The sequence below is a fragment of the Pelodiscus sinensis genome, chromosome 8 (assembly GCF_052426305.1).
Source record: "Pelodiscus sinensis isolate ZL-2025 chromosome 8, ASM5242630v1, whole genome shotgun sequence".
NCBI classification, from domain to species: domain Eukaryota; kingdom Metazoa; phylum Chordata; order Testudines; family Trionychidae; genus Pelodiscus; species Pelodiscus sinensis.
The window spans coordinates 29525090-29551067 of NC_143059.1; the positions used below are offsets into that span (position 1 = coordinate 29525090).

The following is a 25978-nucleotide window of genomic DNA, read 5'->3' on the forward strand; positions in this document are numbered from 1 at the left end:
GGAAGTGTCAGTGAGAGGGGGGACAGGATGATGCTAGGAGAGGAGAGGGGAAGGGCTTTGGGGAGCTAGAGGGGAGAAGGGGAGGTGCCGGGAGAAGGCTTGAAAGAAGGGGTGGGCATGAGGAAGGTAGGAATGGAGCAAGGCATGTGTGAGGGCACAGGGGAATTAGGGGAACGGGGGCAGAGGGTAGTGAGGGGGTCGGCATCAGAGAAAAAGAGGGCAAAGGGGGCAGGGGCAGTGAGGGAGGGGGGAGGCACCAGGAGGGTGCAGGTGCCAGGGGATTCTGGGGGTGAAGCAGAAGGACAGACACCTGCAGAGGAGAGACCAGCACAAGTGGAGAGAGGCAGGGCAGGTGTGTAGTGGGAGGTGTTAGGAGAGGGGATGAGGAGGGGTAGCTCACATGATCAGAGTGGGGCTACTGGAGGAGTGGGCACAGGGGGGAGAGAAGGCCTTGTGGAGGGGGGGCAGGTCTCAGGAAGGCTGAGGGCAGTGAGAAGGGCAGGAGTCAGGACAGCAGAGGTGGGTGAGGGGTTGGGGGGGGGGGCAGCAGGCACCAGGGGAGCTGATGGAGCAAGGGGAAGAGATATGGCAGCAGAGGGAAAGGGTAGAGGTTTATAAGATACTTATTAATAACTTGAATGCCACATTAGTACATCCAAACAAGCCACATGAACTCAGTACTAGTGCACAACACAAAATTTATTGTGCTCATGGGAGGAAACTCTTAGAGGGAACACTTCCCCCAGCCTCTCCACCCCCCGAGTTAATGTCACATACATTGGGTTAAAGGAATTGCAGGATAGTTGCATGACACCTTTTATTTCTGGTCATGTGTCCATATTGCCCCAAAAGTATTACCTCCAGAGGCGTGGCTAATGGAGGTCAGTAGATGTGGCTAATGGGGGTCAAAGAGTATATTTTTAAAAAGTTCTTTGGGTGCACACTCTAATGAAAGGTGCTGTGTACGCCTATGGGGCTGAGTGCTCCAGACTGGTGCTCCATGTGCACCCACATTCACAGATTGTTGTGGGGCCCCCAGGTCGCGTAGGCCAAGAGAGGAGTGTGCAGCCCCTCACAGCCTGCTGCCTGCCCCACGTGTAGACAGTGAAAGTTATAGAACTCACCTCAAGTGCTTTCCCTGGGTTCCTCTGAAGCCTGGGAGACATCCTGAGGTGGGGGACTGGCTCCAGGGTGAGAAGCATCTCCTGGTGGTAGGTAAGTCACCTGGTTGGCTTCCTCTTTCTCTTTTGTCCACAACCCTGCCTTCTTGGAGGCTGATGCCAGGCGTGTCCTGGCTAGACTCAATGATGGGGGGGAGGGGGAAGAGAAGGTAACATGCCCCTCCTTAGGATGGCATCCAGCTGCTCAAAGTAGCAACAGGTGTGTGGTGCTAGATCAGAGCATCTGCTCTGCTCCCTGGCCTTGTAGTAGACCGGCTGGAGCTCCTTCAGCTTCACCCAGAAATGGTCCAGGGTCCAGCTGAGGCCTTCGTTGGTCAGGACAGCAGCGATCCAGCCATAGACACCTGTATTTCTTTTTCTGGTGTGGAGATCCTGGAGATTGGTTTCCTTCCCCCAGACCTCAGTAGGTCTAGGATCTCCGCACCAATCCAGGCCAGAGCTCTGCTGAATCCCTGGCCAGAGACAGCCAAGGGAGCAGCTGTAGTGCTGGCAGCTATGGGAGGCTCTAAGGGAGCATTGGGTCACTCATGGCTCTTGGGATGCTGCTGTCTGCACAGGGCTGGCAAAGCTGGCCATGTGTGATAAACCCTTCTCCTGCTGCCTAGAGTTTAAAAATCTGCTGAAGGGGAGCAGTAGAGATATCAGGTGTGGCCAGAGTGGTCAGAAGAGCAACTGTGAGAGGCCGCTGGAGGCCAAGTATTTCAAATTAGCAGCAGTGGAACATCCATACTAATGCAATTTTGAAATAATTTCGAAATAAGAGTTATTCCCTGAGGAAAGCAGAAGTACAGATTTCAAAATAACCAGCCCGTTATTTTGAAATAACAGGTTTGGTAGTGTAGACGTGCCACCTTATTATTTTGAAATAACTCCCTAGTGTAGACCAGGGCTTCCAGCCCTATGTTTCTATGATCTGTGATTCTCTGGAAGGCTGGAATACAGACTAGCAAGTGGATAGTGCAAAGACTTGCTGCTTGCAGTGTGGATACCAGGTTTGGTTTGGTTTTTTATTGGAAACCACATATGGATGCAGGCTTATGCTATACTCCCGTCCCTTCTTATGCCTGATGCTGTTTAATATGCTAAACTGCTACAGACCAAAGTCATGGGGCTACAAAGCTAAAGTTGTCAGTTTTCTAAATGATGCCCACCTATCTGATGTTTAGAGGAATTTTCTCATTACTTCCTCACCATACTAACAGAAGGGAAAGGTCAAAGAACCTCAGCCCACAAAATGTTCTTTGAAGCAGATGTAAGATATTTATATCCTGTAGCCCAGAGGCACTTGCAGTTGAATGGCTCAGTCCAACAGCAGAGAAGTTTGGAGATGATTTATAGGGCTCTGCTCCTTTCTCTCACAGATCAATAGGCAGGTGGTTATAGATGCAGCGGAAGCTTCTTGTAAATAAAGCCCTAGTATAAATTAATATGCTCTGTCAAGTTACAGGAACTTCTTTTGGTGTAAGTGTCATCTCACAGGTGGTTAAGGTACTAAGTGGCAGTCTGAAACCTAAAACATGACTGAGAAGACTGTCTTATGCCAGAAGAAATAATCCAGTAAGATATATTACTTTATAAATCATCCAGTGTGTTAAATACAACAGAAAGGAGATGGGGAAATTGCCGCTACAGAACAGAAAATCCCTGTTGGAAATGACCACCTGGAGGTTCATCCAAGAAGGAAACAATCAATTGACATTTCTATCATCCAATCAGGACTCATGATTCCCCAACGGTTACAGAGAACCGAGGCATGCTTAGCAAGGTAAGAGTGGTTCAGAACAGTGGGAAACTAAAAGCAGTGATTGGCTCTACGGGAATCAGAATATAGGCCAATGACCCCTACTAATGGATACTGGCCTACTGTGGTTTAATCACTCTCCCTGCTAAAACAGTTAGCTCACTAGGTACAAAAAGCTGAGTTAATAGACAGAAAATGTGTGTGTGCAGAACCATGCTATTTACAAACACAGAGGTTCCCACCATGAATGTGATGCATAACCCAGAGTATGGGGAGACACTGGCCCCTGGAAGCTATGTATTTGCAAACTGGACAAGAGAGGTAGTACTGTGCCTGCGGGAAATATTCTGTGTCTAGCCTAGCACCCTTCCTGGACCAGACTCCAAAAATAAGTGTTGGTTCTGTTCTGTCTGTTAGCTTGCTTAACATAGTATGACAGGGTCAGGCCAGAGGGTTAGATTAGAACGGGAGAGGGGGGCAGTTTTAGAAAACAGAAATGACCCTAGCTAATTAGAAGAGGGTTCCTTCAGAGCACCAGGCACAACTGACCAGAGTTATCATGAGTGGAGTGGGAGCAGCTGAGACGGGCTGCTATAAATCAGTTAGGGCCAGCTGATCTCACTTGAGACTGACACAAGGCCTTTTAAAAAGCCTTCCTTGCTGAGGGAAGGTGTGGAGAGTGGGAAAGGAAGTTGGAGTGAGACCGAGAGTTTAACAGACAAAGGCTACGTCTATACTGGCAAGATTTTGCGCAAATACTCTTTAATGCAAGAGTTTTTGCGTTTGAGTAAGAGAGCATCTACACTGGCATGTGCCTTTGCACAAGAGCATCGATGCCAGTGTAGACACTGTCTTGCGCAAGAAAGCTCCGATGGCCATTTTAAACATCAGGCTTTCTTGAGCAAGAAATTGATGTTGCCTGTCTACACTGGCCTCTTGCGCAAGAACAGTTGCGCAAGAGGGCTTATCCCTAAGCAGGAGTGTCAGAGCATTTGCGCAAGCAGCACTGATTTTATACATTAGAACATCAGTGTTCTTGTGCAAGTACTCGCAGCCAGTGTAGACAGGTGGCAAGATTTTACACAAAAGCAAATGCTTTTGCACAAAATCTTGCCAATGTAGACATAGCCAAGGAGAGAATCAGAGAAGCAGATAAGGGGAGGTGAGGAGCTCCAACAAGGAGTAGTGTTTTTGGGCTCCCTTCCCAGGAATCCTGAGAGTTCAGCTAGTCACTGAGGAGGACTGTTTATCCAGCCCCAAGCTGACCAGGGGGCACTTACACCAATGCCCTTCTAGCCGAGGGACAGAAGCCCAAACCTCAGCAAGGGCAAGCAAGGCCCATACTGCAATGCCTAAATTACCTACAAGACAGTGAATTGAACAGGGGTCTAAGGCCCATGAGTGGAACGACCCAGTCACAATAGTATCATTATACCATCTCAAGCTGGTAGACAAGAGTCTTACTTTCCTACATGTTATGCACAATGAAAGGAATGGCTAGTTTGCATTTAAAGATGCGCAAGAGTTTTCAGATTGAGGAAGACCCATTTTTCCCCAATACAGTCTGGACAACCCCAAAGCTTGGTTAGATCTCATGCACAAAACTGGGTTTCTGATATTTACTAATGTTTCACATCTATTTCCAAACAACACAGAATATACAGAGGAATTGCTCAATATTATACTTTTTAAAAATCCAGATTCTGGGAAAAATGGAAACAAAACAGAGAAAAAAAGGGGAAGAAAAAGATAATGAAATTTCTCTCCGTTGTATGAACAACTCATTGAAAGATCATAATCAGAGTAGTTATCAATGGTTCACTGGGATGCTATATCTAGTGAGGTTGACAGGGGCCAGTCCTGGATCTGGTGGTAATATTCAATATTTTCATTCAATACATGGATAATGGAGTGCTTAAAAATCTGTCCATGACACCAAGTGGGAAGGGTTACAAGCACTTTGGAGGACAGGGTTAGAACTCAAAATGATCTTGATATATTGGATAATTGGTCTGATTTTGGCAAGATGAAATTCAATATAAAGTGAAATTACTTAGGAAGAAAAACTCTAATGCACAACTACAGAGAATAAATAACTGATTGGTTGCTGTTTTGTATAAAATAGGGCTGTTAATTGACCTGTGTTAATGCCTGCCATTAAAGCATTAGCCTGAGCTGCCTCTTTGAAGTGCCACTCCTGCAATTCAAAGGGGCTCCGCTTGCACTGCCCTTTGGAAGCACCACCACAGTGTTTCAAAATTGCTCGCAATTAAATTTTTTAATCGTGTGATTAATCGCAATTAAAATTTTTAATCGCTTGACAGCCCTAGGGTAAAAGGATCTGGAGTTTATACAGGATCTCAAATGGAATATGAGTCAATAATTTGACACAGTTGCAATAAAAGCAAATATTGTTCTGGGGTGTATTAACTGGAGTGTTGTACATAAAACACTTAGGAATTGTTCCTCTCAACTTGGCACTATTGAGATTTAATATGGAGTACTATGTCCAATTCTGGGAGCCACACTTTAGGAAAGATGGACAAATTGGACAGAGTACTGAGAAGAACAGGAAAAATTATTAAATGTTTAGAAAACTTGAACTATGAAGAAAGGTGAAAAAGCTGGACAAGTTTAGTCTTGAAAAAAGATGGAAAGGGGACCTGATAACAGTCTTCAAATGTGGTCAGAGCTGTCAAAAAGAAGACAAGAGATCAGTTGTTCTCCATGTTCGCTAAAGGTTGGATAAATAGTACTGGGCTTAAATCTACAACAAGAAAGATTTAGGTTAGATATTAGGAAAGACTTTCTAACTATGAGGGTAAGTGAGCTCTGAAATAGGCTTCCAAGTTTGATTGTGGAATCCCTGTCATTGCAGGTTTTTAAGAACAAGTTGGATAAGAACGTACCAGGGATGGGCTACGGTTACTTGATATCGCCTGAGCACAAAGGGCTGTACATGATAATCTCTAACAGTCCTTTTGAGCCCTATGTTTCTATGAGTCTATGGTTCCTTGTAGCAGGGGCAAAGAGAACAAAGTGAAAAAATGCATCTTAGAGAACAAACCCTGAAGGTCAACATGGAATGCACATGGATGCCTAACTAATGTACTACCAAAACACTCCGGGGCACAGACACAGGCAAACACGTTTTAGCAAATTGCAAAGCCATAAAAGTCTATTATAGCAAATCAAACAGCAGTGAGCATGACAGCCATTAGCCTGAAATGAATACACGGGAACTTAATGAGGTCTGTCAAGGCCAGCTTGGTGAATTAAGTTGCCAATTCTAGCTGGATTCCCCTTCCTTTACAGACTTGAAAGCATCCGTGCTGCTTCATTAGAGTTCGACAAGTGAATTGCAGGCCCGTTAGCCCAGATAAAATGGATAATTACAATGGAACAGCATAGTGAGGTATTGGGGGAGAGAAAGACCCCTCAACCCCCCGCCCTCCACATAAACACACACCTGCTCTCTATTGCAAACAGGTGACTGATGTAATTAAGACATGACAGGCATTGAAGACCACCATGCCACAAGCACCATACCAACGCATAAGGCAAGGAGGCATGATCATCAGTCCAATAATGAGTGTGACAGAAGGGATGTTAATTCCCTCCCCCACTAAAACTACTCACACATTCCCTCACTCATACATATACGCACTCAAATTGCATGGCATGGCTCATGACCAAATAATTTATGTTCTTGAAGCAAATGGGTTTTGTGAGGCACTTGTATGCCTAATCAGAAGTAGCATTTTAAAGGGTGGGCTTTTTCATGTTTGGCGGGTCTGAATAAATGCTTCCCTGAGAGCTAGCTGGAAGAGGGGAGAGACACTGGGTGTGTTTATGTTTTGCTTAGATTTGTTAGATATTCAGCTGGTGGAGTGGTGTTTTGCTAATTGTAATCAACTTGACTGGTGTTGAATCACAAATTATGGCAGTATTGAAAGCAGGTATAGTGAAATATGGTCACCAGTGTTTGTAATTATTATGGGAATACAGAAAAGAAAAACTACTTAATCTGTCCCAAAAGAGAAACCACTCTTGGCTGAAAGAGCCTTGGACAGACAAGGGCTGAAATGTCAGAGCCCTGTGGAAGAAGAAGATAGGAGCCCCCACCTGCTTCATGCCCTCAAGGCCCTGCTGCAAGACTGGTTCAACCTATTTCTCCCCTGTTTAAGAATAGAGTAAACAGGATTCATTAGGAGTCTCCTTTGCTATTTTTAAATTGTTCAGACAGATCTGAAATCATCTGTGGCAGGATTGTGTTTCTGCCCAGCTTATAGAGAGCTAAAATCAATAAGGGTATGTCTACACTGCCACCCTAGTTCGAACAAGGGTGGCTAATGTAGTCATTCTAACTTGCAAATGAAGCCCGGGATTAAAATATCCCGGGCTTTATTTGCATGTTCCCGGGCACCGCCATTTTTAAATGCCCGGTAGTTCGAACCCCCTGCCCGTGGCTACACGCGGCATGGGCTAGATAGTTCGATTTAAAGCTCCTAATTCGAACTACCATTACTCCTCCTGCAATGATGAATAACGGTAGTTCGAATTAGGAGCTTTAATTCGAACTACCTAGCCCATGCCACATGTAGCCGCGGGCAGGGGGTTCGAACTACCGGGCATTTAAAAATGGCGGCGCCCAGGAACATGCAAATAAAGCCTGGGATATTTTAATCCCGGGCTTCATTTGCAAGTTCGAATGACTACATGAGCCGCTCTAGTTCAAACTAGGGTGGCTAGTGTAGACATACCCTAAGGGACTGCCTGGTGAGGGTGGCCAGGGAAAGCAGCAAGCAGAGAGCTAGCAGGAGTGGCGAGCAGGCAGCCAGTGGAGAGGCACTATGAGAGGCCAAACAGAGTTGATTAAAATGCCTCCTTACTCCTCCCCTCCTCCACTCAGAGTTGGAGGTGAACTCTGCTGATGCACCTCTGAACTCTTGGTCTGCACTGACCACGAGCAGCAACTGTGAGTAGGGTTGGACTCGTGAAGAGGACCTTCAGGTTGCTGGCCTTAAGAGCCTGAGGGGAAAAGACACTGCTCAGCCTACTTGAGGTGAGACTTTTATGCATGGTTTATGTTTATGAACCCTGCTTGAGGCATCTTCCCCAATGAATGCCATGTTACATCCTTCCTTTTATTAAAAGTTTATTTTCTACACTTAGATTCTGTACTTATGAGTGGGGAAGTAATGCTGCTCAGAGGCACCAAGGGTGATATGCAAATTTCCAAGGTTGATGGGTGGGTCCTGAGCCAGTTCTGTGTTAGACAGGTGGAGAACACCACCTAGATATTGAACACACAGTCATGACTGCTGCTGGCTCCACCTGGCAGAAGGGTTCCACACATTATTATGCCAACTGCTAACTTCATTTGCATTGCTATTAACCTGGACTCCCTCCCCAACTTCACAATCCCATTTGTTCATTGTGTCTAGTCACATCTGGTCTCGAACTTGGATCCTAAGTTCTTTGGGGTGGGGGGTCATAGCTTATGATTAGTAATCTCGTTGTTTAATACCCATAACATTCCTGGGACCACTTTTTTGGTAAAATGTCAGCACATCAAAGAAAGCATGAAGCAGCTTGTAATGCACAAAGCCACCCTTTTATACCAGGTGCTTGATTTCCCAAGATGAAGAGAATGTATACCTCCCTGTGAAGTCAATGGCACCTCAGCACCAGCTGAGTGTAGCAGCAGGCAGCTAATCAACACACCCAACTGTCAGTTGTAAAAGTATCATCTCTCTTGCTTGCTTGCTTTCTTCTGACCAGTAGGATGGGTTATGTGATGACTCCATCAGAATTCCCACATGAACTGGGATGAATTGGCAGATCTTGGAAAATGTAAAGTGATATTGTGATAGAGAGAAGGGCATATTCCTGCCAAGCCAAAGTTACTACAAAATGAAAAAAGCATAAGCTTGAAGCCAGACAGGCTGCTCAGGAGCCCCAGAACCTGTCATATAAATAAGCTAGAAGCAACTTCACCAACAGTGTGCTGGAGGAATAGAGGACCCTTTTTCTCAGTACTTTACCACACATTAAAAAGAACCGATGGAAATGTTATCTCCTAGTAGAGAAACAAATACTTTCAGGATACTGGCTGAATGATGAGTATGTGGCTCATTAGCTCTGATCCATGTCCACTGCTTAAAGAACATGGCTAGAAATTGCAAATTGGCACAAGAACATGCTTAATTATGTTAGACCAACTTCCTAAAAAGCATGAGCTCTGAGAAGTAAGTTTTAGCATTGGTGCATTATGGGTAACATGATGCTAAGTATAACCAAACACAGCAAGATGGTCTGAAAACCTCTCATTGCAGAGCAGATAATTCATAGCTAGAAAAAGACCACACACAAAGTATGACAAATTTTTTTCTGTCCTCCAGCACTGCCACCACAGTGCCTTTTTCTACCAAGTTTTATGTTCACATCAGTTCCTGACCCTTGGCCCTCCTTACTGCCCATACTTGATCCCAGTAAGTTAAATACAAATATATGGATGGCTAGAGATTTATGATCTTCATTCTCAAAGTGGAGGTGACAAGTAAGAGGAGAAATGGCATGGCTTATATCTAGCTATCTAAATATAGGAGCATAGTCTAGTGTCAAATCCAGATGAGTACAGAAATTCAGTTTCCATTCATTTAATCAGAACCAGGAGGGAGCACTCTATCTAAAAGACACCATAAAATATTTTAACAGGTTTTTAAGGAGTGAAGTTGGGATGGGAAAGCAAGAGAAAACATTCTCTTAAGTCTCACCTGTGTTCTGGGGGAGTATACTGCTTCTGTAGATAAGAAAACAGTTTGAAAAGAAGAGTAGAGCAATAGGAAAAAAAGGGTCTGTGTGTTCAAGGATTTAGGTGAAGTTACCTAAAAGCCAAATCCCTCCTCTCCCATATCCCTGAGTGGAAGATAGGACATGCAATTCCAACCCCAACTGACCATTCACTTTTTAGACTGAATGAAATACCCTCCCCTTCAGACATATCACTGTATAGAGGATATCTTCAGGATGACCATTCAGTCATTCCTTCATTTCAAGGGGTTTGACTTTTGTTTTAAGTTTACTCTCTTAAAAAGAGAGAGAGAAGAAATGCTTCAGACCCACTGTCACTCTCAATGGGCTGTTTCCGATTTAGTTGTTTCACAGATGAGCTGACAAAGCAAATGGGAAACAAACTCCAGACCAATGTATTACAAACAGCCTAATGAAGAAAACTCACCCACACAGGAGAGGAACAGCGAAGCTCCACTACAACAGAGTACTGCAGCCGATGTATTAAACAACCATTTGTAATCCAACAATTTGTACTTCTCAATTACCAAAAAGACTGCTTAGTTTCACATATACAGATGTACCCCTTTATCTGCAAACAGACGCATGCTCCAAGAATAACATGAGCCTGCCTGGCGTCACACAGGGCTTCTCTAGTCTGGGAACAGCAGGGCCTGGCCCAGTATCAGATAGGGAGAGAGCTCCATCAGTTCATTTCTCCATTTCCAAACTGCTAATCATTTGACTAAGATTAGTACATGCCATGGTGCAGCTTGTTGAGCTGCAGACTCTCCTTCACTAAACATTTGCTTCTAGATTGCACCCAACAGTTCTAAAAATCATCCTGAAGTCTCCAGAATGAGAAGCTCCTTGATCATTCTACTTGACTTAGTGACACATAGGACCTATTTTCTTCCCAGGAGTTAGCATGGCCAAGCCTCCCTGGAAGAAGGGAGGCAATCTCCAGGGAAGACGCCCCAGCGAGGTTTACAAGGAAACTGATTAGCTGAGAGGGCAGAGCCATTCAGGCACTTTCCCCAGAATTTACGACTAATCTAAAAAGGCCTGAGGGAACATTTACTTTGACACAAAATTACCTCCATGGAGATTCCTCTTCCTTTATCCTCAAAAGAAAACAGAAGCAAACAACAGATTCCTATTTTGGGTAGCTTTCAGTCCTCACTCCTTCCCAAAGCTTGCTCCTGAGTTTAAAGCCCCACCCAGAGCATGTGTTACATTTCTGTGAGCTCACAGCCCACTCTTCTACCTACACTTCCCAATGGATATAGTCTGCCTCTGAAGCATTATCATTCCACTACTCCGATTGGAGACAAATGGTCTAAACTTTCAGGGATTTCATCCTCCACGGAGGCCCGAGGGGACAGACAGAAGAGATGAATCCAAACTGCTCTCCAGTACTTTCAAACCAAACACCTCAGAGGGACTTCACCACACAGCTGGAGAAGGAGTTCTGCTCCTTTGATAATTAACTGAAGCAGAAGGGTAAGCTCTGCTCAAAAGAAGAAAGTGTGTCCTGGGAAAAAATATTTCCAGAGGAAAATCAGACTCCTACCTCTGCAATGCGAACGCTGTAGGGCTGATTGTGAAACCTTGGAGGATTGTCATTCACATCTCCCACTTGGATATTCACGGTTCCCTTGATCACCTGTCACCAGAAAGATAAAAGCATACAGCAGGGATTAGGCTACTGGATATTTTCTTCATTCTTAAAGGATTTCAGAAAAGGGAGGTAGAATTGGAGAACCAGGCAGCAAGAGAAGAGACAACTTCAGCAGCTGTGAACTCCCCTAAAGCCACAGCTGCTGTATACCATTCTCTTTAGATCCCCAGAGGACCAATGGGTCTTATAATGCCCCCTGCTAGCAGATGCCACTCTAATGCCCCTTTTGGAGAGAGGCTGTGATCTCCTCAACAGCCAGTGCTCTCCAGTCCCACTTCACATATCTCCTGTCTCAGATCATAAATGAAAAAAGTCACACTTACCCCCTGGCTGTCACTGACAGAAAATTCAACCGTGAATTCTGACTTGGTCTGAAATGAAACAAGAAGAAAAACACATAATTAGAGGTACTGTAGTGGTTATCTGTGGATGGCAAGCTTTAAACTTTAGCCGAGTATTATTTCATGCCACATACCATCAAGGCCTTGAAGAGAACAGGGAGGGGTTCCAAGTCCATTTACTTACATTGTATATGGGTGCAATTTCTCATGAGTATTAATTGCATGGGGCTCCTGTACATTACCTATACACAAGAGGCAGCTCTTCCCCTGTGTCAATAGGTGGCAATTATGGATGTAGCCAGCTTCCCAACTGCCAGCAGAGGACTCCTAACCAGAAGAGTACTCCATGAAAGCCATACAGATCAAAGCAGTCTGCTGTTTAACCTTCTTTGTTGTGCCCACCCCCTGTGGTGTTATTCTGGCATATGCTGTGATCCTGGCAACAAAGGCTATTAGCACTGGCAGTGAGGAGGAGTAAATGAGGGAGAGAGCAAACTCCTCTAGGATGAGGGCTCCCACATTGTAGCCTCCGGACCACAAGGTGTCTGCAAAGAGCTGCCTGTCATTCTTGGTTCTAGCTGAGAGCTAAAGCACAGGTGTGTGGGGGTGGTGAAGTGAAGAGTAAATGTAAACAATGTGGTAAAGTTTTGCCAGAAAGGATACCATACTTGCCTCACTAAAGACTGCTAAAACACACCACTGCTTTCTTAATATTACTCTGATACTCCTTAGTTGTTGGGATGTTCTGCAACTGGGACTGCCACAGAAGGCATCCATGATATTTTGTGCACTCTAGACAATGGTTTGAGACCCCTTAGGGGAAAAGTTAGAGAACTCAAATGTCCCATTCCATTAATGCTCATTAGCATCTCAGTGAATTCAACAGCTTTATGTAACAATAAATAAATAACCCCCACCAAACTGGCCCTGTGATAATGATTTTAATCCAGGACTGTGAAGAGTCAAGGGGAAGCAAAATCCTTGTGTCTTTGCCCTAGTTTACAGATTAGAGACAAGGGACCCGCGAAGTCCCATCGATTTTTCATACCATTTAAAAAAAAAAAAAAGCCTTTTGCTCTCCCTCCTTTTGTACCACTCCCACCCATCTCCACCAGCCCCTGGATGCGAGTGTATCAATAGCTTCTGGACAGGAATACAGAATGTGTTTGCTAGGCTGGATTAGGTTTTTGGTCCGTCAACTCTAGTGCCTTGCATCCAAGCAATGGCTGGCATCGGACACTTAAGGAGGAGGGGAGGAACATTCTTTTCAGATCACCTTTTTTCCACCCAGGACTGTCCCATTTGAGAGCCATAAAAATCTTGTCTCAGAACTCATGCCGGGCTGTGATGTGAGATGCAAAATATTATAACAGAACTGTTACCTGGATACCATCTGGTTTCATTTAACCCAGTGTCCCAACCACCCGAACGATTCCTTTCCTTCTCCAATTCTTCCTTTACAGCTTCTCTGCCCCCTAAATGGCTACTGCTGTGGGAGTGGAGTGACAAGTGCTCTGGAAGCATTGCACAGGAGCAATCTGGAAGCTGCTTGGATCATCTTATGTGCTATAGACTAGTCTGATTTATTCTTAGTAGGAAAGCTCAGGGATAGCCGGCAGGCTCTGATTCCCCAAACTGCAACTTAACCTCACTTACATCAGGATAGCTGTTTACCTTGGAGAGGACTTCAGGGTCGATTTACCAAAGCCTAAATTACCCTCCATGAAGGTTTAGGTAATGCAAACTGAGAAGGCCTCGGGGCAATGCCTGTAGCTACTCTGAGCAGCCCAAATGCCAAGGACACAAGAGGAAGAGCCATTTTCCTTGCTGTAAGACTCTATCCTGTCAGCTTTCTCATCCCCATTTCTCCCCCTCCTCCCTGCACACACACACCCTCTCCACCCACAAATACAACCAAGGTGGGAGGGAGGAAGAAATCATTGGAAAATGGGGATCAACTCCAGATTTTGTTGAACGTAAAAAAGGTAAGCAGGGAAGAGACTGGACAGATGGAGAGAGCCATTTCCAGCCTAATTTCTGTCCCAATTGCACATTTCAATCACACTCCTTTTTAGACTTGGTTATTTACTGCATCATTTTACACCTAATTCTTAGTATTACATGGATCTTGTAAAGCTTACTTTGTCTCCCCGGCACATGTTTTCCCCTTTCACTGCTCTCTCTTTTTCCACTGCTATTTATTGTGTTAGTTTTGTCCTATGTCTTTTTGCCCCTCCATATCGTTTTCCTACATTGGGCAATAATTGGTGTATTTCCTTCGCTTTCCACATGTGGTTTTCTCTTCTTCCCACTTGGTAATCTTCTCCTTTTTCTCTCTTTTCCTCTCTCATGCTCCTCACTCTAAGTTCTGTATACTCTTCCCACCTTCATCTTCTGAAACTCACACCTACTCTTCTTTCCTGCATATAAAAACTACACACACCTCCCCAAAACTCTTCCACACACACACACACACACACAACTTCTCACCACCAAGCCAATACATAATCACTTGCAGACTCCCCCAGGACCAATTCATATACAGGCTCTTCTAAAACTACCTTTTGCCTGCTCCCCTACACCACCACCCCAGCCTGCATCTGCTGTGCCAACCCTCATGTGAGAGACAGCACAGAATCTGGTCCTCTGTAAAGAACCATTCCATTGCTATGCAAAATCCTTCCACTCCCTACTTAAAAAAAAAAGTGGGATTTCTCTGGTATCCAACCCCATAGTCCCTGAGTACCCCACCTGAACTAATGGAGTTTAGCCTCATTTCTGTGTGAGGTAGAGAAGTGCTCTCTCTGTTTTATAGATAGGGAGCAAAGACATGGAGAAGATTAAGTGCATTGCCTAAGGTCACACAGGAAGTCTGTGGCAGTACCTTCATCGTATGAAACTAGCCTCCCTCTCACTACAAATACAGGAGATGCAACAGCTAGGGGACCAGCAAAGCACAACTTTCAAAGATGAGAACTTAAATAAGACATCATCCATCTGTTGAATTTAGGCTCTCAAATAAAGATTGACTGCGAGTATGTAAAATGAGTCATTAATGTCCAGAATTGTGCCAATTTTAATATCCAAGTGCCTGAGCTTGAGGAGAAGCAGCCATGTAAACACAGTAGAAATAGACATATCCAGTATCTCTTTAAATAAGGTCCTAAATGCAGGTTTAGGTTCTTTAGAAGTGAAAATTGGACTCAAGGTGTAGGCTTAAAAGGAGACAGGCTGAATTTATACTTCTCCTGGAGCTTCTAAGTGCTATGTTCTCTAAGGGTACGTCTAAACTACATGGCTCCATCGATGGAGCCATGTAGATTTGTTTTTTTGGTGAAGGGAAATGAAGCCGCGATTTAAAAAATCGCGGCTTCATTTAAATTTACATGGCTGCTGCGCTGAGCCAACAAACAGCTGATCAGCTGTTTGTCGGCTCAGCGCGCTAGTCTGGACATTCCCCTGCTGACATGAAAGCCTTTTATCGACATCCCCTGTAAACCTCATCCTACGAGGCATAAGGGGGATGTCGATAAAAGGCGTTCAGGTCGGCGCGGAGTGTGCAGACTAGCGCGCTGAGCTGACAAACAGCTGATCAGCTGTCTGCCGGCTCAGCGCGGCAGCCAGGTAAATTTAAATGAAGCCGCGATTATTTAAATCGCAGCTTCATTTCCCTTTGCCTATCTGTCTAATCTACATGCCTCCATCGGCGGAGGTATGTAGTCTAGACACACCTTAACAGTCAGTGCTCATTTAAGCTTTTGTTAACCAGGGTAGGCAGAGCTAACCAGTGTCTTCTGCTCTACACCTTGCCTTACTGAAGATCTCAAAGTCCAGCTTCTTACCATAATAAGTCCCCAACTCAGCTATCTGCCTGCTGTCTGCAACATGGTGCTTGACCCTGACTTCCTGGTATCCTGCTTTAGCTTGATCCTGACTCCTCTAATTCATCTCCAGCCTGCAGCTTGGTAACTGAGCAGTGCACACAAACTGTTCACAGCCTTGTCCTGAAAGTTTGCTCAGATCACCTTTGCTCACTCTCAATCCATCCAGCCCCTCCACAGATGACAGAAGTGGCAGGCCCTGCTCCGATCAGTAACTCCCCAAGGTCTCAGAATCTGCAGGACCAAGTCACTCACCTGTGGGTGGGGAAATTCATGCTACAACACCCTAGTTACCCAGCTTGCTGCTGAAGCACAAGCTCTGTGTGGGCAGTGAGTACATTTGCAAGGAGAAGCAGCTACATTATGGACCAGTACTTTCCAAAAGGAATGCCTTTACACATGCCTGCTCAACCGTCTTTGATGATCAGTATCACATCCACTCCATAGGATACCCTGGGAAGCTTTGCTGGGACAAGGACAAGGACCAGGCCAGCCACCTCCTAGGACACCCTGACAGCTTGTAGCTGATCTCAAATGGAATGAGGCAACCCAGCTATACCAATTCTGGAGGGTACTCAGGTGAAGCCACTCAAGGTGAGATAGCACTCTTTGAAAACCCTAACTGCATAAAGGCCATTATTGATTCTCAGCTGTGCAAGCAGAAGTAGGAAAGAATAGGTGACCTGATCCCATGCCCACTATGCCAAACCCTATTCGTCTGAGCCCTGAACCCATCCTGACCCCAGAAGAGATAGAGTATTGATAGCACCTGGACACACCCTTGCCTTCTGTGCAGCTTGATAGAGCTTTGGAAGTAAACCAGTGCAAACGTGGGATGGATAAAGCCTGGGAATCAACAGAGCTCCATGCTCTGGAACCCCCTCCCCAAACTCTCAAGTAGACCCTAACAGGAGAGCCATGGTGTCTCCCCACATTTCCAATTACTACTGTGGTTGTGGATCTTGGGGAAGGTACAAGAGTTTCAAAGGCAGACACCTAGCAATAGCAGACTCCAGGCAACTTTACAGAGGCTAAGGCAGCCTGAACTCTCTATATCTTTCTTTGGCCAAAACCTGCATCAGATGATTGATGGGTCAGTCCTGTTTTCAGGACTGGTGACTAGAGAGACCATCCCACTAGAGGAATAGTGGAAGGGCACCAACAGATTATATGCTTTGAAGTGATCTGCTCGCCATTCTTCCCAAGAATGGTCTCAAACCTGTGCAGTAACTGATGTTGTTGGAGATGTGTGTCCCTGTGTGTACTGCATTCCAGGTGTCAATACACCTCTGTGCCTTCGCTCAGAGATTTCTACAGCAGTACTCGTACCTGTCACATGCACACAGAGACTACCTCACATGCCTGTCGTGTCTTAATAGTGCATGTGCATGACCAGTCTCCTCAGTTTTCTCTACAAGAGGGGCTGCCACAGCTCCAAAGTAAAGAGGTGGGGAGTGGAGCACCCACATGGACATGCATCTCAAATAATCAGTTACTACACAGGTGAGTAACCTACTCTTTGAAAGAGATATGTTCTGAGTGATGAGCGCTCCCCTCTGGGTGACTGAAAAGCCACATTTCTCAAGGAGGTAGGGGTTTCAGATCTGGTAAGAAGGTGGTGGACAAGATAGCTCTACCCATACACATAGTGTATCATCCTTAGGTAAGAGCACAGCGTTTTGCAAAATTGTGTTCAGAAGCCCCAAGTATTCTTGAGGGGAAGATTATGTAGAAAAGCCGCCAAGGTTGCTATGGGTCTGGTAGATTGAGTCCTGGTATTAGTTGAAAAAAAAATCGTATTCTGAAATTGATAACAGAGATGAATGCAACCAGATATCCAGCTGAAAAGTCTCTGAGTAGAGATGGATGTGCCTTTGGAGTGTTCTGCAATGGAGACAAAGAGCTCCATAAAATTCCTGAAGGGTTTGGTCCTATCCAAGTAAAAGGACAAGGCTCTGCGCATATCTAGTGTGTGCATTGTGGATTCCTAGGAATTTGCATACCGTTTAGAAGGTAGGTAGGTAGGTATACGGACAGGTTCATTGAAATGAATGGACAGGTTTACCTTTGGAAGAAATTTGGGGTGCAGTCTGAAGGTGACTTTGTCTTTAAAAAAAATATAGTGTATGGTAGATCTGCCATGAGTACTCCAATTTCCCCTACATGTGTGGCAATGGTAATTGCCATGAATACTACATGGAGAGGTAAAAAAGGAGCATGCTGCTAATGGTTCAAATGATTTTTGAGTCAAGAATGTTAAGACTAAGCAAAAGTCCCAAGGTGGAGTGGATGGTTTAATGTCCACGTAAAGGAACTGAAGGCCCTTAAGAAACTATTTGGTAATGGGATGACCAAAGATAGTAATGTCTCCAAAAATTGTGATGAAACATTGTAATTGAGCTAGATGGACCTTGATGAAGCTGAGGGAGAGTACAGAAAGATTAAGCTCTAACAGATTAATTGAGTATTAGTGGAAAAGGTGCAGAAGTGGTTGGTCAGCACACCAGTGCATGAATTTTGTCCATTTATGAAGGTAGGTGTGCATATAAAAATGTGTTCTACCCCCTTTGAACCTGTTCGGAACAAGTTAATTTATCATGAGAGACCAATGAAGGAGGTAGGCCCTGAGGTGTAATATGGCTAGGTTGGGATGGAATAGTTAGTCAACAATAGCTCTGCAATAAGAGATTCAGAAGGTAGGGGAGCAGAACTGGTACATGAATTGACATCTTGGTACAGACGGGGTACCACACATGTCTCGGCCATGTAGGGGATATCAGACTGACCCTGGAATAGTCTGTCCATAGTTTTGTCTACAACCTGTAGAGAAATGGTATTGGGGGGGAAATATGTACAGTAACTTGTGGTCCCATGGGATCATGAACGCATCCCTAGAAGGAGCGTTTCCCTAGTTTTGCACTTCAGGGTATTTTTTGATCATCACAGTTGCAAAGAGGTCCAGTTTTGGGTTACCTCATATATGGAATATATCGTGCATGACAGTCTCATTTAACTTCCATTTGTGACCCAGAGGAAATTTTCTACTGAGCTAGTTTGTGGTAACATTCAGAGAAAGGGGGAAGTAAGAAGCCAATATCTTGGTGTTGTATTTAAGACACCAAATCCAAAGCTTCATTGGCATATCTGGGGGATGTGAGACTCTCCCAAACATTTAATACAATGTGAATGACCATCCAATATAGGGATGGCCCTGCATGTAATGCAGTACTTGGAACCCAGAGAGACAGTTATGGTAAGTGTTCATCAGCTAGCTGACAAGAAAGGAGAAAAACCATTTTTGAGAAATTAGGAAAAGAAAAGAACTTATCTGACTATGAAGTAAAACTAAGGGGGAAAGGAGAATATTTCTGACAAAAACAACCCTCGTATCAAGGTGTAGCAGCTTGTCTCCTAGCAGCAAGTGACATTACCTCTCTGTCCAAGGGCTGCCTGAGCCATACAACGCCAGTCACACTTTCCACGGCAAAGAACCTGCTGGCCTCCTCTCCGACAACTCCAAACACAAGACGGTCATTGTCTAGGTCCCGGGCAAGCAGCTGGGTCACTGACGAACCTAGAACAACATAAGCAAGAACAAAAGGAAAAGTGGATGAGTGGGGGAAAAAAAGGAAGAAAATGTCAGACTCAAGGAACCAATTAGCTTCTTATCGCTGAATGGCATTGTTAGACTTTTGAAAGTCTGAGTCGCAGCCTCATCTTTGCTCGCTTAAAAAAAGTTTCCCCTCAAATATATTTACAAATGTTGCAATGTTTCAAACAATCTGTGATCTAAGTAGCAAAGGTGGAATTGAGGATAGGTTTGCTGTTCCCTTCAGCAGAGCTACCACTGCCAAGCTGAGTCCACATTTCCTCAAACTGCACCCCTTGTAGGTAAGGAATTATTGTATATGGGAAAGTAGAATTAGTTCTGAAAAAAGTGACAGCATGCAGCTGTACCTATCACTAGAAACAGAGATAATCCAGGCATCTTTTTTTGGCACCAGTCTGCCAATATGATCTGTCCTCAGAGCTGTCAGGCACTTCACTTTCATGTTGTTTAAGTTGTTACTACTGAATTTTAGTGCTTATGGAAGTAACAGGGAAAACAAGAATACCAAGACTAACAAAGGAACAGCTACTATGTGTGCTTCCTTCACACAATTCTGCCAAAGGACCCACTCTCATTTCAACGCTAGAGCCCTCTTCACCCATCTGCCGATTAATTTCTCTGTCTTCACCTACAACATGAACTCTCTATTTCTGGGCCTTGAGCAGAGACTGCCTACAACTCTACACTGTGCCAAATGGCAGAGTGTTTTTGTGGACAGATACCCACTAGGGATTATGGGGATATCGGACTAAATTTCCTATGCTTGAGACAGAATTAAACCCCAAGGAACTGAAGATAGAGCCCAAATGGTTATGAACCACCTTAATGCCACTCAGATTCTGGTCTGGCTGAGCATCCAGAATGGCTCCCACAACAATTTACAGCAACCTTGGGGGCTGTTTTAATTTACAGGAGTCTTATAGAGGCTGCCCATAGCTCAGAGCAACCCAGCATTTAGGAAGCCAATGTGAGAACCGTTAGTATATTCAGCAGCAGATTTAGGGCAGGGCAAGCGGGGCGGCTGCCCCGGGCCCCGCGCTTCTCGAGGCCCCACGCGTGCGCCATGGGGCCACGGCGCATGCACCATTTCAAAGGTGGGGCCCCGCAAAATTTCCCTGCCCGGGGCCCCACGGCACTCTCATCTGCCCCGAGTATATTAAAAGTCCCATGTTAAGAGCACCACCACCAAACAAGTACCTTCTCCGGTACTTCACTAGTCACTGAGGCATAAGAGGAGGACAAATGGAAACATCTGTCAGAATGATCATAATGAAAGCAAATCTTCCTAGAGGATTTAGAGCCCAAATACCTCAAGAATGTGAAGAGAGCTAGGACAAGGTCATCATCAGTTGCCACCAAACCTTTAATTTTTATTACTTATATCCATTTTTCAGCGCTCAATTATCCACTGCCAGAAACCACCCTTTTGAGCATCTTGAATAGCTTAGCATAGTGTTTGGCACCTCCACTTACACGTCTGTGTGTAATTGCAAGTGACCTTTCCTGAACACATTAATTGAAGGTGGACTTTTAATATTATATTAAAATATTGCATTTCTCATCCATCAAACACATATCCTACTGTGAAACCCTGTACCCCCATGTTCTCCCTTTTTATGATTTATTATACATTTTGTACAAGTTATGCCTTGTGAGGTATTATTTGAATACACAATCTGCAGAATATCACTGGCCTTTGAAGATGTGTATAACAATACTGTGCATAAAGGTGTTAGATTTTACTGAATGTTAGGGAACTATTTTGTAGTTTTGGATAATGTCCACAAACCAATTCCTCAGAGACAAAGATGCCCTAGTAGGACAGCAAAATGCTAAAGGGCCATTACCTGACCATTGCACCAGCCAGGAGAGCGGAATGGGCTATAAACAAATAATTTGCATTTCCTCCCAGAAACATTTCAACTCTAGCATACATGGGAGACTATGCCCCACTGGGGGGTAATCCCCATATAGAGGAGTGGGATATAAGAATGAAAGACAGTGACTTCCACCTCACCTCTTCTCTTCCACCTTCTCACAGAGAGATCACTTAAAAAACAGAAGCAGCATCACTGAACAGGGGAAGTGACTAGAGCCAGCACTGGGCACGTCAGCCCCTCCCACCTCCCTAATCCTTTACCCTCCTCCTGTTGCCGTACTCCAGGTCACAATCCAAACCTTCTGCACCCCTGCTCCTGCATCCATACCCTCCTCCCAGTCCCTGCACCCCAGTGCCCTGCCCAGGTTACAACTGACAAATGAACATATCTTTGAACTCCCTCCTGTACTCCTGCCCCAAGTCATAACCCCCTCCCACACTCTGCATCCCCCCTTCACCCTCCTCCAGGTCCGGACCCTCTTCTGCACCCATATCCATGCCTACTCCCAGAGCCTGCACTTCCTCTTGCATCTTAATCCCCTGCCTCAGGTCACAACCCCCTCCTTCATCCCAACTCCCTCCTAGACCCCACTCCCTCTCCTATACCCCAAATCCTACCATGAGCTCCCTTCTGCACCCAACCTCCATCCCAGACCCCGCATATCCTCCATTAATATGATGGAAGAGTACGGCTCTTGACCACGTCCCCCATTGAAAATTATTGCGCACCGCAGAGCTAAGCAGTGTAAATGGCATCTCAAACTAGAGAGCTCAGGAGGCACAGCTGTTCAAACAGCCCCCTGTGGAATGTCCCACCTGCTCAACAGCCCCACCCACAGGGAGTGGCAGAGTCAGGAACCAGGACAAACAGGATCAGAAGTGTCAGCACTGGGAGTGTTTAGGCTCATTCCTCCATCTCGGGTATGTTGGCACAAAATCATGGGTGTGTTTGTTAGAGAGTATCAGTGTAGTAGAAGTGCTTTTGTTGTATAGAGATGAGATTTGGGCGGTCTCAGGGAATTCTAGTGCTCAACCAGTGAGACAATTAGTCCTAGTTAGAGCCAGACCTTATCTGAGCTCCTGCATTTCTGCCCCATCCGTTAGTACTGTCTTATGTTCCAGACTTGGTCACCTTTTGAACTGGAACTGGGAGTCAGACCAAATCAGGCAGTGGCTTTGTGATGTGGACATGCAAGAATTAGATGTAGGGGACAAAATACAGTCCTCAAACACATAGCCTAGGTCTTGCGCTGTGAAAGTCTCATGATGTTGTTTTGATGAGGCATTTTCCAAAAGTGTTAAGCACTCCACACTAATTCATGATTTCATTCACTAGATTCCCTATATGGCAGTCTCACTAATCAACAAACAACTAACTTTCTAAGAAAGCTGAGTTTGCCATTAAGCAGCTCAGAATGTTGCCTATCGAGATTGCTGATGTCGTACAATACAACAACATAGCCTAAATGCTGCCTTGAATTAAACTTATACAACCCCATGCCCTACATTTAAACAGCAACTGGAGGTAATAGGCCCAATTCCCCCTAATTTGCACTAAATGCACACAAGACTAATGCCACAAAATGCAACGGAGTCAATTTCTCATTTATACAGTCCAAAAAACAAACTATAAAAACCCCCACTCCTTTGTCCCTTCAAAAACCCTTGGTCAAAATATCAAAAAAATCAAAATATTTCCAGCAGCTGCTCTATGGTCAAATGATACGGATATATATGCATGTCATGTTGCTAAGTCGTAGATGTTGTATATGCACCAGGCATAGATGAGTTTACGCTTGCACACATATGAAAGGCTGCACATGTTTGCTTTTGAGAGAGAGAGAGAGAGAGAGAGAGAGAGAGTGTGTGTGTGTGTGTGTGTCTGTGTGTGTGTGTGAGAGAGACAGAGTTAGAGAGAGTTGTGTATGCAATGCATATGTGAATTTCTCATGTGCATGGTTTTACTACCCATATGAGGTATATGCATGGGTGTGGCTTAAGGATTGGCAAACCCTTTCCTTCATGCATTCAAAGCAAACTGCTGATCTAGAAGTGAAAAAAAAAGTTTGGTATGCTTTGTATTAAGGAGATCCTGGCTCACCCTGCCCCCTAAATGTCCCTATCACCTATCATTCTTTTCTGCCTGTATTAAAGAGTCTTAGAAAAAAGAGCGGACGCAAGAGGAAGACAGCAATGACTGTGATTTCATCACTGTAAAAGAAAAAACCTCCCGAGATATTTGGTAAAAAGAAGGCAAAAACATCAGGAGCAGCAATGAAATGGATCAAAATGCACAGTATGATTCTGTATCAAAGGCAGGGAAGCCCAGAGGAATTCCAACCCTCAGTTAGGCCACTTGACATACATTAAGCCCCTTATACTGCCAGAGGCCATTTTTTAACTGAGGGAAAGCAACATGGAGGTTGTGCGCACAAATAGGAGTTTAGATTCCCCCTCCCATTCATGGGAAGAAAGGTCAGGAAGGTCACATCTCAGTGGAGGCAGCTGCTCCAAGCATGGCCCGTGCCCAACGTGTGGAGTTTGCTAATTCCTGCCTACATGGAAAACTTCCTTGCATAAGACGTTGCAAAAAGATCTTGGCTTCCAAAGGCTGTTTTAAATGTCATGGAGAGAGCGAAGTTGCTTCTCCCCTAAACTGTACATCTGTCTGCAACACTGTTTAAAACAGGTACCTGATCTTAAATGAGGCTGGTACTCTCTGCCTCATTTCCACTGGCACACTGTAGTACCACTCGGGATACCTGATTTTGAGGCAATAGGTGAAGATCAATATGCCATGAAGCAGTCAAACTTGGTTGCCAGGTGGAAGTCAGGAAGGAAGACGCATAAAGTGGCATAAGAGCAGATAAAGAAAAACCAAGTGAGAAAAGGAATGAGCACTGCCTTAATATTCTTATGGATCATGACTTAACCTCATAGTATAGTTTATGGGCCTGACTGCCCTTAGAGACTTACTTGCAATGGTCAGAAGCCAACAGCAGAAGTGGATGTGTATCCAAAGGATAATCAGATCCAAAAGGTCCAATTCTTGTAGGTGAACCCATCTTTTAAATATTCAAGAGAAAGTACAAGATTTAATCACTTTGATAAGAGTATGCAACTGGCCAAGCTGTACAGTGCAAGGAGCAAAAATTCCTTAACATTACATCAGGGTCATTTCTGCCTATTCCTGGTACAATTCTAAACACATTGGTAAGTCTTAGGATCTGTCTACATTACTAAGTTAGGCAGGCATAAGGCAGCTTTTCCAGCCCAATTATGAAGGTGTACATACTGCAATGCGCCTTCCTCCGCTTTAACTTACCAGCTACACCAACCGAATAAAACCACCTGCACAAGAGGCACAGAGCTTTTTGCTGCTTACGTCACCCTAAGTGGCTTCCAGGAGTTTGCCCCAGAATGCCCACCATGACCGCTCTGGTCACCCATTTGAACTCTGCTACCCTGCAGGCTGGTACACAGGTATATGCTTTTCCTGTTTGTTCAGCATGGAGAGCAACTGCTTTGCTGACGATGCTGTTTTCACACAACAAGAACGCTCCTGCCTGGAGTACATGAGAAGGGGTGGATCTCCTAGGTCTGTGGGGAGAGGAGGCCATTCAGTGACAGCTCTACTCCTACCAAAGGAACTTTGATATAGATGGCTAGATCACCTAAGCTCTGGTGGAAAAGAGCTATGACAATAACACCCAGCAGTACCAGATAAAAATCAAGGAGATGAGGCAGGCAAATCAGCAGACAAGAGAGGCAAATAGACATTCTGGTGCAGAGCAACAGACTTGGCACTTATACAAGGAGCTGCACTCCATCCTTGGTGGCAACTCCACTTTCACTGCCAAGAATTCCATGCACACAGTAGGGAGCAGGAGTCACTGGCCACTGGAGTGCACCCAGAGGACAAAGTACTAGATTAGGAAATGTACTAGATGAGAAGGGCAATAGATAGGCAATCTGGTGGTATGGGGTGACCTTTTCTTTGGGGGGGGGGGGTCCTGAGCAGTTTAGACCACAGAGGGACAAAATACAGCCTGCCAAACATTTGGATCTGGCCCACAGAAACTAGCCAATAGGAGCTACCTGGACCATGTTTGCAGGTACGTGCAGCATGTGGAGATCCACGCAGTGCAGCCCCGCCCTGCCCCCCTCCCCCCCCAAAGGGACATGCAGCACAAACAAACATGCTGGCCCCAGCAGTGAGCTACTTTGAGCAGCATGTGACGGCATGGCAGGCAGGGAGCCTGCCAAGGGTCCTGCTGGGCTGCTGAGCAGGAGTTGCCTACACTAAGCATCTCCTGGCCAGAACCTGCACCTGGCATCCCATCCCTTTCTGCACCCCAACTCCTTGCCCCAGGATACAAACCACACCCTCTGTACCCCCACCTTAGTCAGAACTCTCCCCCAGACCCTGCACCCCTTACCTTGCCCCTCCTCCAAGTCTCCTGCACCTAAGCCACCTTCCAGTCCCCACACCTCCTCCTGTGACCCAATTCCCTACCAAGAATTCTCTCCTGCACCCAACCTCCATACCAGCCCCTGCACTCCCTCCATTAATATCATAGAAAGGTGTGGCTCTTAACCACTTACCAAATTCTTGGAGTGGGCTCCCATCAAAACTTATTGCTCATCCCTGGTCTAGAGAGTCCCACCAGCCCGGCTTTGCTCAACCTGCTGCAGGGGAGGTAATGTCTGGTAAAACTACTGTAACCCCAAAGGAGATTAGCTAGATTCCTGGGGCTCTGTCTGCTGGCAGTTCAGGGAGAGGCACACTGTCCCTGGCAGGGAGGGGGAGCCAAGGCAAACTCAGAGTCTGCCAGGCAACCAACAGAGAGTGAGATGCCCCTCCTGGGG

The 25978-nt window shown here is 45.3% G+C and overlaps 1 protein-coding gene across 4 annotated transcripts in view; it reads right to left on the minus strand.

Annotated features, from left to right (window-relative positions):
* The window catches only part of CDH23 (cadherin related 23), a 573109-nt gene that overhangs the window by 415845 nt on the left and 131286 nt on the right, over positions 1–25978 (minus strand). For all 4 annotated transcript variants that reach the window (XM_075934954.2, XM_075934952.2, XM_075934956.2 and 1 more), the window contains 3 exons: positions 19052–19194; positions 11722–11769; positions 11291–11383 (listed from right to left, as the gene is read on the minus strand). In XM_075934954.2, the coding sequence (XP_075791069.2) occupies positions 11291–11383; positions 11722–11769; positions 19052–19194 (284 nt within the window). The remainder of the gene's footprint in view (positions 1–11290; positions 11384–11721; positions 11770–19051; positions 19195–25978) is intronic.